The sequence below is a fragment of the Ovis aries genome, chromosome 8 (genome assembly GCF_016772045.2).
Source record: "Ovis aries strain OAR_USU_Benz2616 breed Rambouillet chromosome 8, ARS-UI_Ramb_v3.0, whole genome shotgun sequence".
Classification (NCBI taxonomy): domain Eukaryota; kingdom Metazoa; phylum Chordata; class Mammalia; order Artiodactyla; family Bovidae; genus Ovis; species Ovis aries.
The window spans coordinates 2718024-2738033 of record NC_056061.1 but is presented as its reverse complement, the minus strand read 5'-3'; the positions used below and the strand labels follow the sequence as shown (position 1 = coordinate 2738033).

At 36.6% G+C, this 20010-nt stretch overlaps 1 protein-coding gene across 2 annotated transcripts in view; it reads right to left on the bottom strand.

The window, feature by feature from the left end:
* The window catches only part of MYO6 (myosin VI), a 160281-nt gene that overhangs the window by 10298 nt on the left and 129973 nt on the right, over window positions 1–20010 (bottom strand). For both annotated transcript variants that reach the window (XM_027972293.3, XM_060419368.1), the window contains exons 21-33: window positions 19653–19783; window positions 19494–19571; window positions 17530–17659; window positions 15482–15572; window positions 13783–13933; window positions 12094–12302; window positions 11377–11455; window positions 10351–10514; window positions 7612–7635; window positions 7177–7206; window positions 5396–5434; window positions 1684–1787; window positions 295–426 (exon numbers count right to left, since the gene is read on the bottom strand). In XM_027972293.3, the coding sequence (XP_027828094.1) occupies window positions 295–426; window positions 1684–1787; window positions 5396–5434; window positions 7177–7206; window positions 7612–7635; window positions 10351–10514; window positions 11377–11455; window positions 12094–12302; window positions 13783–13933; window positions 15482–15572; window positions 17530–17659; window positions 19494–19571; window positions 19653–19783 (1362 nt within the window). The remainder of the gene's footprint in view (window positions 1–294; window positions 427–1683; window positions 1788–5395; window positions 5435–7176; window positions 7207–7611; window positions 7636–10350; window positions 10515–11376; window positions 11456–12093; window positions 12303–13782; window positions 13934–15481; window positions 15573–17529; window positions 17660–19493; window positions 19572–19652; window positions 19784–20010) is intronic.

The following is a 20010-nucleotide window of genomic DNA, read 5'->3' as shown; positions in this document are numbered from 1 at the left end:
TATCTACAGCATTATCACACAACTTCCTCAGTAGAGGCAATTCTTACCCCTAGAAATTATCTTAACAAGTAAATTCAATACTTGTAAAAAAAAAAAACATGACTTTAAAGTATTATTTACCTAACAGAAATAATACTTTGAAAGATAAGCCATTATGGTTGTGTTAAGTTCAGTGGACCCACAGTTCTAAAGTAAGAGGAAACTTGGAGAGTTTTACCCAAATGCCTTATGCATAGTTACATGTAATTATACACATATACTTTGGAACATTCAGAAGTACAGATGTGTTTTTACCATAATCAGTAACAGACTTTGGAGCACGCTGTTCTGTTTCGGTATTTCTCTTCTTGTTCTTGGATTTCCAAGCATGATACACTTTTAGTCGCCTATGAAATTCTTCTCTGCAAGCTGCCAGGAGCTCAATATCTATCAGGTACACAGAAAGATTTTTAAAAAAAAAAAGCAATTAACATCCTAATTTAGTTCTCTAGCATAATTATTCTTTGGCATAAACATACATATTTTTAAATGAAGGTTTCATTTTTAAATTAACAGTACAAAATCAAAAGTAAACCAATTATTGCCGAAGATGAGTACTTTCATGGTAATACTATTTTTTAATACTTACAGAGCATTTTCTTATGCATAACTACTATCTTATATCTTTACTCCACACAAGAACTCTGGACCAAACAGGTCTTTTATAGATAAGGAACTTGGATCAGAGAGGTTAAGTCATTTGTCCAAGGTCATAGACCAGAATAACAGAATAAGAAGTCACTGTGCTCGAATATAAGCTAGATTTAAAAGCACCACGTGTCTTACATTTGTAATTATGCAGATAAATTCAGTGACAAGGGAAAAAACAATAGTGAGGCATCCTGTACAGCTATGACGTCTGAGGTCCTAGTTACAGTGTCCCAAATTCAAATACTATGACTGACACGTGAACACAACTGTGTGGGATCCCTTGGATACAGTATTTTACTCTGTTCTGTTGGAAGAAAAACAGCTTTAAAAAGGAAAACCTCCACTGCCATTTTTCACTCTACATTTATGGGCCAAAATTCTTGCTGGGATAATCCCATGGACAGAGGAGCCTGAAGGGGTATAGTTTACGGAGTTGCAAAGAGTTGGCCACAACTGAAGCAACTGAGCTCACAGACCAAAAGGGTCTGATACACAGGCATTTAGCTATTACGAATAATGACAGGAGTGCTCTGAGCTGTGCTTAGTCACTCAGTCGTGTCTGACTCTTTGTGACCCCATGGACTGTAGCCTGCCAGGCTCCTCTGTCCGCGGGGATTCTCCAGGCAAGAATACTGGAGTGGGTTGCCATGCCCTCCTCCAAGGGATCTTTCCAACCCAGGGATCGAACCTAGGTCTCCCGCACTGCAGGAGGATTCTTTACTGTCTGAGCCACCAGGAAGCACATGTTAGGAGAGTCAGCCACTGATACAGCCCTAACTGTAACTTCTCTGTGCTCTTCCTCTCTGGCCTGCAAAATCAATTTAACTTAATACCTGTCTTTTAGCTTTGTGAAGAAACTAGGTCTTCACGCAAGGTGTGAGTAAAAAGAGAATGGCTTCAACTAATTTATATGAAAAAAATTCCCACCCCAATCTAGGTATTTACTTGCCAGCTATGGAACCGTCCCACTTTTCATCCTCCTTGTACACTTACCACAAGAAGTATTGATGGTATCTCGGAGTTCTGCGTATTTCCACTTACTAAGATCGTGTTTCTTGGTACCAGCAGCCGCCTTGGTGGCTTGTACAGCAGGGCCTCTGTAATTATTACACATTTTTACATACTGAAACTAGAAACACAAAATACTGACTAAATAGGCAAGAAAATGAACCTAAGTTTGCAAGGTGGAAACAACTACTAGAAAATATAATTTTTTTATCTTTAATAGATGAGATTAAAAATGGTATACTATGGAATGCCCAGGCAAATTAAAATTTTCCACTGCATCATTTTTGTATTAGATTTTAAATTGGAACTTCTGATTCCAATATTCTAGTACCATGGACTCAGAAGTTCTGATTTAAATATTTTTAAATTTAAAATTTTTAAATACTTGTTTAAATATTTTACCCACATCTGTTTAAATATTTTAACTCATGGATATATGATCAAGACTTAATACATTTATATATATATAGTGTATATATATATATATTCCTCAAAATCAAAACCACAATGAGGTATTACCTTACACTAGTCAGAACAGCAATCATCAAAAAGTCTACAAATAATAAATGCTGGAGAGAATGTGCAAAAAAAGGGAACCCTCCTATGCTGTTGGTGGGAATGTAAATTGGTACAGCCACTATGGAGAACACTATGGAGGTTCCTTAAGAAACTAATAACAGAACTACCATATGATCCTGCAATCCCACTCCTGGGCATATATTCAGAGAAAACCATAACTGGAAAAGATACATGCACCCCAATGTTCATAGCAGAGTTATTTACAACAGCCAGACATAGAACCCAAATGTCCAGCGACAAATGAATGGACAGAGGATGTAGGTATAATTAATAGATACAATGGACTATTACTCAGCCATAAAAACGAGTAAAATGCCATCTGCAGCAACATGAATGGATCTAGAGATTATTGTACTAAGTCAGACAGATAAAGACAAATATCAAGTGATATCTCTTATATATGGACTCTAAAAGAAAAAAAAAGACACAAATGAACTTATTCTCAAGACAGAAAAAGATCACAGACACAAAAAACAAACTTATGGTTGTGAAAGGGGAAAAGGTGCTAGGGAAGGGATAAATTGAGAAGCTGGAATTAACACATACACACTATTATGTATAGAATTAATAGCCAACAATGACCTACTGTATAGCCCAGGAACTAAGCTCAGTATTATGTGATTATGTGAAGTGAAAGTCGCTCAGTTGTATCTGACTCTTTGCAACCCCAGGGAGCATACAGTCGATGGAATTCTCCAGGCCAGAATACTGGAATGGGTAGATGTTCCCTTCTCCAGGGGATCTTCCCAACCCAGGAATCGAACCCAGGTTTCCCTCACTGCAGGCAGATTCTTTGCCAGCTGAGCCACCAGGGAAGCCCAGGAATACTGGAGTGGATAGCCCATCCATGGGCTAGAAAAGAATCTAAAAAAGTATAAACGGAACTGCTATGCTATACACTTACACAATACTGTAAACCTACTATACTTTAATTGAAAATTGTTTTAAAAAATCACATACTTTAAGATCGTTAGAAGCACGTGATGGGTTAAGGGCCAGTCACCTGCAGACTGTTGTAAGCTGCAGATGACCAAGCCCCAACCATTCCTACTGGCTGATTCTCCCTGAATGTCTGGATATTTACAAGTCCCCAGGGGAGTAGTCAAACTGCCACCCTTTGCATAAGTCTCCAGAAGAGCTGCTGGAGCCTGGAAACTCTTGTGACTTTTGAGTTCAGGTCAAAAGTTTGAAAAGTTCTATAAGCAGATAAAACCACATCTTGGTATTCAGTGAGTAATAATATGACAACTAGTAAATTACAGGAAAATGGTTGTAGGTCATAAGACAGATAATGGAGATTCCAAAGGGTACAAGTACTATAACATGCCCCAACTGGTAGGAACATTTGAGTGGGAAAATAGAAAGAAATAAAAAATAAAATACATGTATTTACAATATAAAAAGTAAAATAATAAATAGTTTAAAAATTAAATGGGATAAGCTGTTTCACAGCAATGCTCCTGAGGGATGACCATGGTATAATGTTCAAAATGACCTCATACTTTCTCAGCATTTTACATTTTGAAAGACAACAGCAAACATGGCAAGCAACCAAGACATAAGACACTTAATGAGACTAATGTTATTTAAAAATGATGCTTGAAAACATGAATCGTCCTTCCTGAAATAAAATTACTCCTTCGGTGCTAAGCTTAAAATTGAAACAAGGTACTTTTGACTCTTCGAAAGGGGTAGTTATGCATTTTTGGAGAATAAAAAGTAGCATACTTCACTCTACATACTTAAAAACTGTTAGACCTGACGATTTTCAGTCACTTATAAGCCAAGTTAAAGAATAATGTGTGCCTGTTTAGCCCTTCCTGCATTTTCATGGTTACAATCTGTTTCAAGTTCACTGCAGAATTTCTTCATAAGCCGTGTAACTGGCCATTCTTCACAGAGCTTTTTGTTCTTAAATGCTTTGCTCAAAAAGAGCCAGCTGTGTGTCAGCAAGCTCTCTCTATTACCCTTAACAATAAACTATGCTTTTAACATTATTCAAATATCTGTTTTTTCTTTCCTGCAATCTGAAACCACCATTCAATAAGTTTAACCAAAAAATTATCTTTTCTTCCTAGCTCTTCTACCAGTCTTTTCTAGAAAGGCAGCTCAAATTATGCGTTTTTGCTGTTTTCTTTCCTTTTGAAAGAGAAAGTGATTCTACACAATATACAGCTTTATAGACTGTCAGAATATATATGAGATGTTGATATACATAAGATGTATTTTGATACTTCTAAAAACCACACTGAATTCAAATTATTACTGCTTGAAATATGGTTTTACTGTTACCAACTTTTAATTCATATTACCTCAGAGAAAAATACACCTGCTAAAAAGCATATTCAGCATCCAAAGAAGTACATAAATCAAATTCACGTAAATGCTCCCCTCATCTTTGGAAGTATTAAGATAGAAAATGAAGGTTCACTTTCAATGACTGATTATTCAGACTTGTTATAAAGACAATCATATGAACAACAGAGTAAGGCAGTGACAAAATTGACTTAGATTTTAAAAAAAACATTAATTTGAACACTTTCAATTAGCTCTGTAAGTTCAGAATTGAAAGTTAAAAGGTTATTGATTCGTATCCAGGTGATAATGGACCAGATCCTGCTGGGAAGCCCTATCCCTCGGTGGCTCAGCTCTTCCACCCTGGTCTTCCATCCCTGTGCTGCGGTGGGCAGGGGCCTTGGGCCACACGCTTCCTCACTTCTCTTTCCTTCCCCAGGCAGAGTGGGTCTCAGTCAGGGGGCAGCACCACCCTCAGGGGGCGTTTCAAAGTGTCCCTTCTGTCACAAGGACAGGAAGGGTTCCCCGACTGAGGCTGAACTGGTGGGGTCCCAGGTGAGCGCGACAGCACCAGCAACAAGGGACAGTCCCGCCCGAACACCAGTCGTATCCCCACTGAAAAAGGCCAATTTACAGGAGCGCTGGTTTTTTGGGTTTTTTTTAACCTTTTTCTATGTTAGTGTGGGAAGAGGGCAGAGTGACATTACTTGTATAGAAAATTTACGTGGGAAGAACAGGCTACTCTATATAACAGGTTCTGGTCCAAGTGATGAAAATATGATTTTGATGTGACACTGATCTCCCCAAATTACACTGCACTAACCTACTCAAAATTTCTGACATCTCTTTCGCCATTTGCTCCCTATAAGAAAAATAATATTACAAGTTATATAGGACAGCTATATAAAAGTATAATGAAAATTTCAATAAGATTATTGCTTTAGTAACCATATACTATTATTTTACTTTGCAAAAGTTGGTAATACACTTTTTGTAGCCATAAAATACAACAAAATTTTTGTTTAAATCCAGTTAAAAAGCTATTTGAACTTCATTTTTGCAGTAGAAACTTTTGGATAATGTCTCATGAGAGCCATGCTTCTGTGATATTTTTATGTATAGAATATAATCAGCATGTTCTAAATGCAAACAGGGAACTTGGTGGAATTCAGAATCTGTACAAGGATTTTTGCACTGGGGTTGCTTGGTAAATATTAATTAGGGCATAATGGTGGTTACACCAAATGATCTATTTTACTGTGTCAGAGTTTAAATAAGAGTCTGATGTGCTCAAAACTCTAAAATTCTAAATTAAATCATGCCTAAAAAAATTCAAATGCATCAAGCACTTGTTAAATTAGAGATCAGAAGTGTTCTGACCTTCCAAGGATAAACATTTCCCAAAGGCAAAAACTTACTTTTTTTTGATTAACGAGAAGACTGTAACTTTTCTCAAAATCTGCTTAATGCTGTGTAATGGGATGTTCATGTAATCATATTCATCAGCTTCATTAGTACTTTATTTTCCTGTTTTGCTCTCTTCCTTCATAATCAATCATTCATTCATTCTATTCATCAGACTCTGGTAACCTCAAAAATCTTATAAATCAGCAAAAAATCAAGAGAAAAGAAGATGGCCATGTTTGCTTCAGGGCTCAGAGCCGGGCCCTGATCATCAAGGAGATCTCATGGCATTTAACTGACCAAAACAAGTTTCTCACATCAAGCTGCGTTGGTAGCTGTTGCATTCATGGTGATTCTATGTAGATGTGAAAACATCTGAGTAACTACTGTTTTTCTATAGTTGAGAGTCAGCACTTTCATATTAAAATACATGAAATGTAATAAAATAAGTAATTGTAGACTTTTATTTCTCTTTTATGTGTATTATTTAGAGAAAACTATTAAAGTAGGTTGCATCATTTATGAAACATTTGGTATTGGTACTGGGATCTGATAGAGTTAAGAACCTTCACTATAAAGGGTACAGCTGGAGAAATAAAAGCTGTTAAACAAACTTCCAAATTTTATATATATAGCACATATACAAAAATATATGCAAAAAGTATATATTTTATGCATATAATGTATATGTATATCCCAAAATGTTACTTAGATTCTCTCTGTGGGGAGATTTTCATAACAAAAAGATACACGAGTACCACAGCTAGCAATACATATATATAACTTCAAATTATGAGCTGTTTTAGGTGTGAGCAGAATAAACTATTACACATACTGAAAGACAGCTACCTGCCATGACTCAAACACTTTAAATATTTTGTTTATTCTTATTTATATCTCTATATCTACTTCTATAAAGACATCAGCAAGGGAAATTAAAAACACATAAAATGGGTGTTAAAGTTTAAACAAAGTTACCAAACACAAAGAAAGAAACCAAATCATAAACCACTGTGACTGAACACCAAAAGGAGCATTAAACATTTTCCTGGGAAAAATAGTAATGATGATGATAGCAATAATGACATAAAATTTACTTCAATGAGGAAAATATCTCTCCTAAAAAGTATCCACAACCTATTAAAAAAGAGAAAAAAAAGTTTACACGATTAAGTCAACTTTAAAAGGGAAATGACATACGGTGTCATTGTGCGTCTTGTTCCATTAATTCTGCGAAAAGAATACATATAATTTAGTGAATACCATAACCAATTCTGAACTGTGAAGATTTGGATTGTGCCAAATTTGTGTTTCAGTGACTTTGCAAATTGATTTTCAAAACTCCATTATCTCTATTTAACCTATGTATGAGAACACTCAGAATATTAATGTTTTTAAATCTTTATTACAAATGATTAGAAAAGAATAAACTAAAGGCATTCTGTGAAAATTAAGGAGTGAATATATTATATCTAGATTTTTAAAAATTACTCAGGTGGGGTTTGTGTTCGGTTTTAGTAGAATTTAGAAATGATAATATAAATGTGAAATCATTACTTTGTATCAAGGATCATTAGTGTTATTAAATGAGATCATAATTTGAAATACATTACATACATAGGAAACAATTCTTACTTAGTTACTGGATGGAAATCCAAGCTGGAAAAGTAACTTGAAATTGTTCACTGCAGCAGAATCTATCTACATATATATTTTTAAATATATCACAGATCCCAAGAACATTTTCATGCCATATATTGAGAACAGAGTTACTTAGGTTCTTACTCATAAACATGTTAGAAAAAGTTCAGCGCTAACTAACGTAACATAAACAGTCAAAAACTGTTGTAGCCCATGGAGTAAGATAAAATAATCAAACATGGGAAAATACACAGAGAACATCACCCACAATAAAGTGTCAATGCTTGTAGTTCAGTGTTTAAAATAACCAGGTGGTTCAGAAGCGGAGGAGTTCACAGGAAACCGAGGGGAGGGAAAAGCTGCCTGGAAGACAGCTGGCAGAAAGGACCTGAAGGGACAGTCCAAGAAGGCAACATCATCCCTACCGCTATCCCACAGGAGAACTAAAACTCTTCTGCTGTTCAAGTCATAACTACTTGCCTATCTCCTAATTACCTCGTAGTGATCTCATCACCCAGTTAATGCTGTCTAATTTAAATCATAGGTAGCTCATCCCTTATGCTCAAGTTCCTAAATGGTCCCCTCTATCCAAGACCACTCACACTGGATGAACTGCATCTTTCTGAGGATGGGAAGGAGTCCACGAATGAGCTAGTATCTTATTCATAGTACACGGAATGACACTGGATAGGGCTAAATATTTCAAATGCTTAAACACAGAGTTAAGCCATAAATACCAACACGGGCTCCATTGAAGAGTTTTTCACTAAAGAGCTTCAGCCTTAATAATGTCAGCTCTGTCAAGTGCGGAACTTCCTCACACACACCATGGCCAGCCTTGGCTCACTGGGAACCCAGCCTAGCCCACTAGCTGGTTATCCACAAAGGCTCCAGACACATCACCAAGAGGCACGTGGAAGGAACTGAATCGCAGCTAGGCTGAGCCTGCAGTTAAAAAGCCAGTATCAAGCAAACTCACTTTAGCTATAGTAAGAATGTTAGTAATTGAGAGCCCAAAGAGTGGCTCCAAACCAATGACCTCAACAATTATCATAACACATAGGCCTATTCAGTTTATTTAAATATAACTTTCATGTACAATTCAAACTCCAGATCTCCCCAATATAATCACTCAGAACAAAACGTGCAAAGGCAACTTCACATACCCTTTTCCTTACCTGTCTTTGTTTTCAACTAAATAAAATCTAATTGCCTTGTTCCGATGTAGACCAAATTTTCTACCTTTCACAAGGAAATAGCAACATCTAGTGGTCGTGTTTTAATTATTTTGTCATAAACAGCACTTGGACATTCTGAAAAGTATGGTTACACACAGGCCTGCAATATATATACAACATAGGTACTTATGCATAAAGGAATTCCACAAATGAGTTTTGTTTTGTTTTTCCAAATAAATAGTAATAACGAATGTTTGTACATTCTATATTTTTAAAAATGAATCTGTTATAGTAAAACCCTTCCTTCAGCTTTTAGCAAGAACTTCTGTATTCCTCTGTTCAGTAGGAAGTTAGACATGGGCAGCAAGGGGAGGCCTGGCTGAAAAGGATGCAATCTGATTTCTAAACTCCATCCCAGACACACCTAGGAGAGCTCACAGATGCTACAAGATAACCACAGAGACTCTGCAACTCCTGCACAGGCACCCTACTAACACAGTGGATACAAAAGAACCACAGAGGCTTCTCCAAGTAACCTTTGGCCATGAGGAGCCCAGTAAGGGCTGATGAATATTCTACAACTAATCTAACAGACTGAATTATGGGAAGACGTAAGCAACACAGTCCGCTGTTATATAACTTGAAATCGTCAGTCGGCCTTGAGGGTATGCCTACTTGCATTCCCTTTCGTTGACTGGTGGTGGGTACAAGTGCTACTCTGAACCAGGTATAACAAAAAGGGGGAGACTGGAAGAATAAAACAGGGAAGCCAAGAGGGGTGGATAGGAAGGATGAGGACTCCCTTGGGAGTGCCTGCTTAAGCTGAAATTGTAACTTGTCTGTTTAACACTTTTTGGTCCGTTGTTCCAAATTTTTGTTGCAAGGAGACAAGAACCAAGGAAGAGAAACAAACTGACCTGACACTTCCACACTCCATACTATTTAGAGATAATTCAGATCCGAGGAGCAAAGTTATTTCCATGTGATTAAGCTGCCTTGTTGGAAGGGTAAATCTTATTTATTCTAAATCACAGTGGGGAAAGGTATGTGTATGTGTAAAATTTCTCAGGGGTTAGGGTATATGATACATTTGAAAAATTTGTAATACATTCCAGCCTCAAATATATTAAGCTGGATCATAACATATTCACCATTTTTATGCCAGTATCTAGTGGCAGATATTTAAAAACTGTCTACCCTTTATACAATATTCTTTGATAGTTTCAGAGTAAACCAAGATGTTTCCTTTAAGTACTTATGAACTGAAATAGCAGTTTTCATTTTCAGCACAGCTTGATGAAATCAACAGTTTCATTGACTTAAGTGTAAAAGTAAACAGAAATAACTTTTAAGTGGCAAATATACCAAGACCTAGGCAACGTGACTTTCCCCCTGCTCCCCTTTCCATCGAAGGAGAGGCAAGGCGGCAGGTGAGTAAAGCAGCAGCGCCCTCCCGCAGGCGGCATCGCCCCGCCCACCCGAGCGCCCCGCCCACCCGAGCGCCCCGCCCACCTGCGTGCCCCATCCCGCCCCGCCCCCGGCCCACACGCGGTACCTGCGCAGCGCCGCCGGGTCGGCCTGCGCCTCGTCGCTGATGAGCTCGGCCTCGCTTCGGGCGATACGTAGCGCCAGCTCTCGGTCCCGGCGCTCCTGCTCCAGAACCGCCTGCTGCTGGGTCTCCTCCTCCCGCTGCCGGGCCAGCTGCGCCTCCACCTCTGCCTGCCGGCACAGAAGGCCTTGACGCCGGGCCCCTCTCTCTCTGCTCATCCCCTCACTGTGCACACTTGCTCCATACACGTTTTTTCTTTTTTTTTTTAAACTAAGAAATACATACTCTTTACCCAGAAATCTACCATCTTCTCCCCTTCTATATTATGATTAATGTTTCCTCAAGCCCCAAAGTAAGAATCCGCCATTCTATCACTAGAATATGAGTCTCCCAAACATCACATCAGTAGCCTTGGTGTGACCTGAATACCAACACCTACACTGCAGATTTCAGGAACTTAAAGTATTGGTTGTGTTCAGGATAAATCAGAAAGCCAAGACAGACACTCAAAATAGGATTAATTATTCTCAGACATGGATTTTTTTTTTAAAGATGGTGGCAATAGTGAGAGTATCTTAATCCTAACCTATTAATATTAGCATCTACAAAGTTATAAAATAACATTTAAAAATATTAGATAATTATGTTGTGACTGAATGCTGATCTGACTGTCCCCCTCTAAATGATGACAAACTAATACCTACTAAACAAGGCACTGTTCTAAATGCTTTAATAGGTATTATCTCATTTAATGCTCACAATTATTATTTATCTCCATTCCAGAAAGAAAACTGTGGCCCACAGTCACTCACTGTAACTCCTGCAATATCACGATTTCTGTCAGTGAGAGGCTGGATTTGAACTCACTTCCCTAGCTCCAAAGTCCCTTCCTATAACCACTTCTGAAACTGCCTTTGCTCTCTAGGATAAATCAGTGACAATTTATCTAGTAAATGAAGATCTTCTTTTGTTTTATAGTTTTGCAGATTCTATTTAGTAAGAATTCAGTCTGACTGCCTAGAAAGTACAGACCTGAATACGTTTTTCATCATCTTCTCTTTTCTTTCTTTCTTCTTCTTCTTGTTTTCTCTTTGCTTCCATCTCAAGTTTCCTAAAAAAAAAAAAAAAAAAAAAATTAGAAAACTCTTCAAAAATTAACAGAAAATAAGAAACTCTTCAGAAGAAAGTTTATTAATAAATAAATGTTACAAAATGGGAAGTCAAATTAACCTATTACATTATTAACTTATTTTCTGAAAAATAAAATCTAACTTTGATAGCAGCTCTTTAGAAACAAAAGAAATAATTATATTCCATAACCTTTAACATCTCTGGATTAACTTGGTTACCAAGCGTACTTGTAAGGTCTTAATCACACTGCCTCTCCAATTAGACAACTCATATTCCTTCTGTCTGCCCTACTATGGCAAGCTTCCAAAATTTTATCAGTTTTAAAACTGCAGAAAAGTACTTTCTTCCTAGATCATAAAATAATATGAAAGTCAGTTTCAAAAAGAAGTTAAGAAATCCTCAGGTGTGAGTTTAACCAAAATTCAGATTATAATTAAAATCATTTTATGTTACTGTAAAGTGAGCTTACTTTCTCCATTTTCAAACTTCTTCTAAAATTAGTATTTAAATATAAGAATATCACTTTTACAGATAAGAATATTCATTAACCACCGTCAACACTTCAGAGTTCACTATGGCGTCAGTTTCTAATCCAAGGCAACAACATAAATGCCTTACATCCGCCTTTCCTCCTCCTCCTTCCTTCGACGTTGCTCATCTTCTTCACGTCTTTTTCTTTCTTTTTCCATTTCTTCTTGAATGCGCCTCAGCCTTTCTGCTTCTTCCTCCTGCTGCTTTTTCTTCTGCAGCGCGCTGAGAAGGACCTCTGAGCTTTGAACTAGAGCATCATACTCTTTCTGTATTTGTTCCCTTGTCATCACCGTGGACTGAAAGAAAGAACACAATGGACGTGCACTTAAAAAGTCATCTCTTCTGCTGTACAACAGTTAGAACACACTGAACACCACTGAACTGTACATTTAAAACCTGGTTAAAGTGGTAAGTTTAATGGTATGCGTTTCACACAATTAAGGAAACAAACCACCATGCACAGACACAGCAAAACTGAAAAAGCTGGTAAGCAGGAGGCCCACTATCTTTTTATTGCTTAAATATTAAAGAATACTTAAATTTTAAGTTATCTCTATGAACAAAATTTGAGTCTACTTCCTATCAAGTAATCAAGTATCTTAAGAGTATACTGTGCACAAACTAATATACTGTAGTTAAAGTTTATTTTTTAAGAAATGATTAATTTTGCCAGAATTTACTACTCTTTAATATTAAGGATCAAATAATACATTGGGGATATTTAAGAAATTATCATTATACCCAAAATTGTTGGATGATTTTCTTAAATGTGGCTGGGTTGATTTTAATTGATTAATACCACATAAACAGGGGTGGTTCTGGACAGATCTGTAAAATCAGCTAAGGCTATCCAAAGCATTTTCAGTTTTCTCTTGACTTCTTTCTCCATTCTTACTCCAAGATTTATCATTATCTGTAGAAAATATCTAAAAGTCTCACTTTAAGATATTATATTTCACATAACTGCAATGAATTATGAAAGTCAATGAGAAAAACATTGAGGCCCTAAAATATTACAGAAAATGATACGAATAGATGAACAAAATCAACAAACAAGCACAAAGAAAAAATTTTCAATCCCACTAGTAATCAAACAAAAATCAAAACCAAAGATGCCCTCTCGCTTTTTTTCTTACAAAATATGGGAGAAAATTAATTGTTATTTCGTGAAAGTTAAGTAATTTATGATATAGCCTACATGAAAATAATTTAATAATAGGGACGAGGCAATAACATAATGATAGGAATGTGAAATATAATGTACCTTATAAGAACGGTGCAAAAATATGTGCATATAAAATAAGACTGAGAGGAACATGCAACAGTATATAGGTGAATGTGTTAGTGTGAGGGGTAAAGAAGTGGGGCAGATTTTCTCCAAATTTTTGAGACTATTACTTTTAAAATTTAAAAATTAGTTTCTGAAAGTAGAAAAGCATGAAACAAAATAAAACAATTTGCATTAATTTTCTCTCAGTAATGATTTTGCAAAAGCTTACCAAAAGTATAATATTTTAGTTAATATTTTGGAAAAGTCTTTCCTAGCAACAAATGAATTGCACAAAAATTGTCTTCATTTTAATTTTTTTGCTATGAAAAATTTCAAACACAGAGTAGAGAAAATAAGATGACTATCACTTATCACTGAGACTCAACACATCTAACAGTCTGTATTTTTTTTAAAAAAGGACATTTTTCTATAAAATTTCAATATAGTAACAAAAAATATTAAACTGTTTTTAAAAGTCAAAAGTGATTTGGGTTAAAACTACATACCTTAATTTTGGCCATTAAAGCATCAATAGAAATTTCAAGGTCCTTGACCTGTTTATTCATCTCTGGTTTTCCATCTTTCAATGCATTTACTACTTCATTAAATTTATGGAGCCGTTTTTTCAGTGTGCCCACCTTAACCAGGCCATCAATGCTGCAAAGATAATACTTTATCACTTTAATTCTACCATTTAATCATACAAATAGATTTTTCATTTTAATTAAATGCTAAAAATATGACTAAACAGAATACTTCTGTTTTCATGTTATGCGATATATATTTTTTAAGGTCTCTTGTTGAGGGTAAAAGAAATCATCAAGTGTGGATGTGAATGACATTAATGTCTGTCAGTAAGATTTAAGACTTCTATACTTACACTGAAGAATTTGAGAATTCAAACTGCAGAAAAACTTTAAAGAGGAATTGCTTTGAAAATGTGTTATAGATGAACAGTTATTCAGACCTCCACATTTAAAATTTATAAATTAATAATAAAAGAATCAAATAAGAAATAAAGGCTAAATTTACAGTGACACAGTATAATTCCTACAGATAATCTTGAAAATTATGGTCAAAATATTAATGAGATGTTTTTAAAAACAATGTCAATTTGACATTTACTAATAAACTCAAGTCACTAAAATAATCAGAATAAAACAGCTCCTTTCGATCTCTTATACTGTTTACATTTCTCTAACCTAACCCTTATGGCAGAATGTGAAGAAGAACTAAAGAGCCTCTTGATGAAAGTCAAAGAGAAGAGTGAAAAGTTGCCTTAAAGCTCAACATTCAGAAAACTAAACTAAGATCATGGCATCCGGTCCCATCACTTCATGGCAAATAGATGGGGAAACAGTGGAAACAGTGGCTGACTTGATTTTTGGGGGCCCCGAAATCACTGCAGATGGTGACTGCAGCCATGAAATTAAAAGATATTTACTCCTTGGAAGGAAAGTTATGACCAACCTAGACAGCATATTAAAAAGCAGAGACATTGCTTTGTCAACAAAGGTCCATCTAGTCAAGGCTATGATTTTTCCAGTAGTCATGTATGGATGTGAGAGTTGAACTATAGAGAAAGCTGAGCAGCAAAGAATTGATGCTTTTGAACTGTGGTGTTGGAGAAGACTCTTGAGAGTCCCTTGGACTGAAAGGAGATCCAACCAGTTCATCCTAAAGGAGATCAGTCCTGGGTGTTCATTGGATGGATTGATGTTGAAGCTGAAATTCCAACACTTTGGCCACCTGATGCAAAGAGCTGACTCCCTGGAAAAGGCCCTGATGCTGGGAAAGATTGAGGGCAGGAGAAAGGGATGACAGAGGATGAGATGGTTGGATGGCATCACCGACTCAATGGACATGAGTTTGGGTAAACTCCGGGAGTTGGTGATGGACAGGGAGGCCTGGTGTGCTGTAGTTCATGGGGTCGCAAAGAGTCGGACACGACTGAATGATTGAAGTGAACTGAACTGAATCTATGCTATTTCAAATCCTTTTACAGAATGAGGCAAGTAATGAATGAATGAGTGAAGAAATTAATTAATTAATATCCAATAAGTAACAGACTAACACATCTTTTTACAAAGAGCACGAGGAAAAAGAAAACTCTGAGTATGCAAATTGCTCTTCATTTTGACCTTATAGCCATTTTATATTAGGATAAACAGGTATCTTGGATTCTTTAGAATCTATTCATCTTACCGAGGTTTGTGTCTCCTTTTGCAAAGCCACATTCGAATAGTTTTCTGCATTTTAATGCAGGCTTCAGCTCGATATTTTATTTTGTTTTTCACTAAGTGTAAGAGAAAAATATAATGATAGAAAATTATTTACCTTAAATTAGACTTCCAGTATTTCTAAAAACCACTCATTTCCACAAAGCAATTCTCAAGAAACATAAAAATCTTGATGAACATATTATACCAGACATCAAAATTGGCACAATTCTTTAGTCCCTTAAACTTCTTAAAACAAAAAGTATATCAACTATCTGGCTAAGTGTACAGTTTAAATATGCTATTTCCTTGTTACACTACACTAATGTGTCCCAAACTGTCCTATGCAATACTGGCTTAGGAAATGTTAAAACGTGTCTTCTTTCTTTTTTACTGGGTGCACTTTTTTCCACTGCTGCGTGTGAGCTCTCTGGCTGCAGCGAGCTGGGGCTATTCTTCACTGTAGTGGCTTCTCAATAGGACAGCGGAGCACAGGATCTAGCTGCCCGGGCTTCGGTGGCTGCAGCGGACTCCGGAGTGCAGACTCAGTAGTGTGGCACACGGGCTCAGCTGCTCTGTGCATGTGGGACCTTCCCAGATCAGGGACTGAACCCGTGTCCCCTGCATTGGCAGGCAGATTCTTAACCACTGTATCACCACGGGAGTCCAACAGGTGTGTCTTGAAATAAGGATTCACCTGTCAAATGAACTCAGGAAAAGCTATCTGCTATGCCTCCTTCTGAAGATTCACAATGAACATACTGAGTGTGGCCTCTAAGGATCCTACCACAAAGGACTCTACCTAACTTCAGTCACTCAGAATATCCTAGACTAATCTGACCTGGAGACATTCCCCATTAACATCCTGCAACGATTCTGTCTACTTAGTGACTTGACCACTGCACAATACAGTCTACAAAGGAATAGTATAGTAGAAATAATGTTAATAAAATATGTTTTCCATCATAATACAACGTTTAAAGCTGAAAGCATTTAACTATAGTAAAAAGTATGTTCATATTTCAGTTGGAAAGTGATGGGGAAACAGCTTCTGTTATCTTTTTTATTATAGTCTTGTTTTTATTTATATTACAATTGACTAACAAGACCTCATGGTTGCATGTTGCTTGTATGGTTCCTTCTCATTAAGTCAAAGGAATTTTTTTTTTTATTAGTAAGCAGAAATGTACTGAATCCTTTTCCTGTGCCTCTAGCACTGTTCCAGGTAAGGTAGAAAGTTGGGCGGGGGGTTAAAATTTTAATCGAGTTACTGACAATACTCCCTATGACTAAAGGTTTTGCATAGACCACCGCCATCAGGTAACCCACAATTATTCTGTCCCTCATCCTTGTTTTAGGTCAGAGATAAGTAGTTGTTGTAACATTCTAAGACTTTAGACTTTGCCCTGTATTAAGGAAAAGACATAACCAAAGCCTTTTAATTAGAGACTCTGGGAAGATAAGCCTGGGAAGCCAGGGAAACCAGTTTGGGAGCTGCTGAAGTCACTATGCAAGCTGGGGAGAGGGGCTCCACGAAGAGAGTGGCAACAAGGAGCAAAGAAGTGCAGCTTGGAGGGTGAATCAACAGAGTTTGGTGACTGGCATGATTTCAGGGACAAGAAAGAAGAGACAATACAGCTGAAATTTTCAGTGTGTATTCTGGTGATGCCATGTGGGTGGAAAGAAAACTTCTGGTTTAAGTCCCAGAGACTGGGGTATCGTGAGGGGAGAGGGGCAGAGAGGAGAGAGGGAAGGAGTCAAGATAGTGAGATAGAATTTTTAGAACAAGATGAAGTTAATTATGATACATGTGATTGAAGAAGCTAAGCATCACACACTCAAGAAGTGAGAAAGTCCCCAAGCACTAATTTATCACATACTGCATGTAAGGCGCTACGTGAGGGGCCAGGGGCGCAGCGTGGGTGACACAGTCCCTGCGGCCTGGCTCTCGCCACTGAGACAAATTAATAACATTCCACAAACCAGCTCGTTTCCAACATAATTCCAGGTCTGAGAGTGGAAGAAAACACCTACGTTTGATGACGGACAGCGAGCACCATTGGACCTTCTTCCAGCGACTGCAGATCAGCCAGTGGTTGACCCTCTTGACCAGCTCTGCTAAGTGGTCAGGGTCAGACTTCATAATCTGATCAAATTCTGCAAACTGGGAAATCAAATAATTGACTAATAATATCAAAAGACAGATGTGCTTAAACACACAGCGAGATACAAAATAACCAGAACAGAAATCAAAATCTAGCTTTCTGTATGGGGTCACAAGCCCGTTGCACAGACACGTCTCAGCGGCGTTTCACAGCAAACCCAGACACACGGGACTGAATTCTGCTGCCCTTCTCTTCCTTCCTCCAGGACTTGTTGTGTAGAGGTTACGGGGAGGGTGACTTACTCATTGCTAGTTAGCAGACTCAATAATAGAAAGTAGGAAAAAAAATCTTAAATGACCACTATTAGATGATGGGCAAAAAAGGTTTTATGGCGAGAATGAAAAAGAGTCTGATATATCTCTGAACTGGCTCATCCATATTCCCAGATAACTGTACAAGTGAATGTCAGCTCTATAAAATTGGGTACCACCAAAACCACCGTGTCTCTCCCAACCCCATCCCTCTTTTGGTCAGAAAGAAGAAACTGTTACTAAGAGGCAGACAACACAAATAAAACACCTATTAGGTTATTAAGTCACAAAATGCATTATTTTCACAATCTACCACCAAATTACGTATTGATTTCTATTCTTTACCGAACATCCCACTACAATATATTGAGGATGTCACACACCTATCAAAATAACAGCTTCTTATAATCAAAATTAAAGGTAAGATTAAAGATCTTTGAAAACTTGTTCTGTGCCTGCACTGTGTCCTTCTGACTGATTAATTTTTCTGGAGGCAGATAAAACCAAGTGCTTTCTCTATCAAGCCATAAATCCCTAAAATAGTTATTACAGATCTGAAATAAGAAATGTTGAGTTTCTGATAAATATGTATGATTACAGCTAAGCCAACTATGAATACTTATATATTCATTTTAACTTGCTTCCATTTCTGATAAGAGATGATACAGGTTTTCTGCAGTAAAAATATTCATAGGAAAGGGCATACATTGGTAATGCATTACACAGATTTCATCTCATGCCTCAAAATGTGAAATCAGATTTATATATCTGATTAATTTAGCCTTCAAGGCACTAGAGATATTCATGAATGATTTTGCTTAATCAAACAAGTATAGTTGTCTATTACATAATAATAATTGTGTTTAAAATTATGAAAAAGCAATATTCAATCAATATTAAGGAAGTCAAGAATGGTGAAAATACTATGAATAGACTGTGAATGGGAAGTAAGTATTTCTGCATCGTATGTATTTAGTCATGAAATATTCCATAGCTCAATTCTGTATCATAGCATAAGACCAGTGCAAGGATCTGTAAATGCTAAAACTATGGGTAGCCTAAGAAAACTGTATTAGTACAAAAGTATGCATACAGCCATCCCTTCTATGATTTGAAAGAAGTCAGCACACACTGCAGTCTAATTTTCTATATGCTATACATCCATCATGCTCTAACAGATCTTGTTCTCACAAGAAACACTCAAAAGTACTATGAAACTTTGAATTACTGAAGACCAAATCAATGTTTTAGAAAACCTTTCAACTTGTTTAAAATAGAAGTATTCCTGGTTAACCCTTAGTTTAAGTAAAAAATTCAACTAAACAATCCTCTGATTCCAATAATTCCAAAGCTAGAGGGGAAAAAAAAAAAAAAAACAAAATCTCTATAGAGTGCTATACATTGGAAACTTCTCACCAGCGGGAAAATGTTGTATATGTGTGTCCCATATATATATATATATGCATGCTCTAAGCGATTATCTAATTTAAGAATAAAATAAATCACTAAACACTTAAAAATATTCACTGACTCCAACTGTCCATACTAATTATGTTACAGTTTAAAATAAAAATGCATTTACCTTGCCAGGTCTAAAAAATACTTTAGTTAACCCAAACTTGTAGTCGACTTCATTTAAGCCCAAGGCTTTAAAAAGAGCCTGAAAAATAAAAGTTAATTGCCTATTAGGAATTAATAAGAAAGAGTTTATAGCTAATAAATCTCAATTTAGTATTTATACCTTACAAAATAGTCTTGGATCTAATCTTGCAAGTTTATCTGGCATATACTTTTTATACATGTTGTAGAGTTCGTGAAATGAAGCTCGTGATGGGAAACCGCCTTGCATCAAGTCCAAGACAGACACCATACCTAGATTCATAAACAAACACAAGTTTTACTGCCAATCACCGTACAGAAGTCCAAAGATAATTTGCAAATGATCAAAAAATTTCACAAATTAAAAGGGGTAATTTACAGAAATTATCCGCAATGAAATATTACATAGAAAATATCATACTTACATCATGTTTATGCTCCCAACTCATCCACCACCTAAAAACTACTGCAACCAAATTTCATCTCTAGCCTTTTGAAAT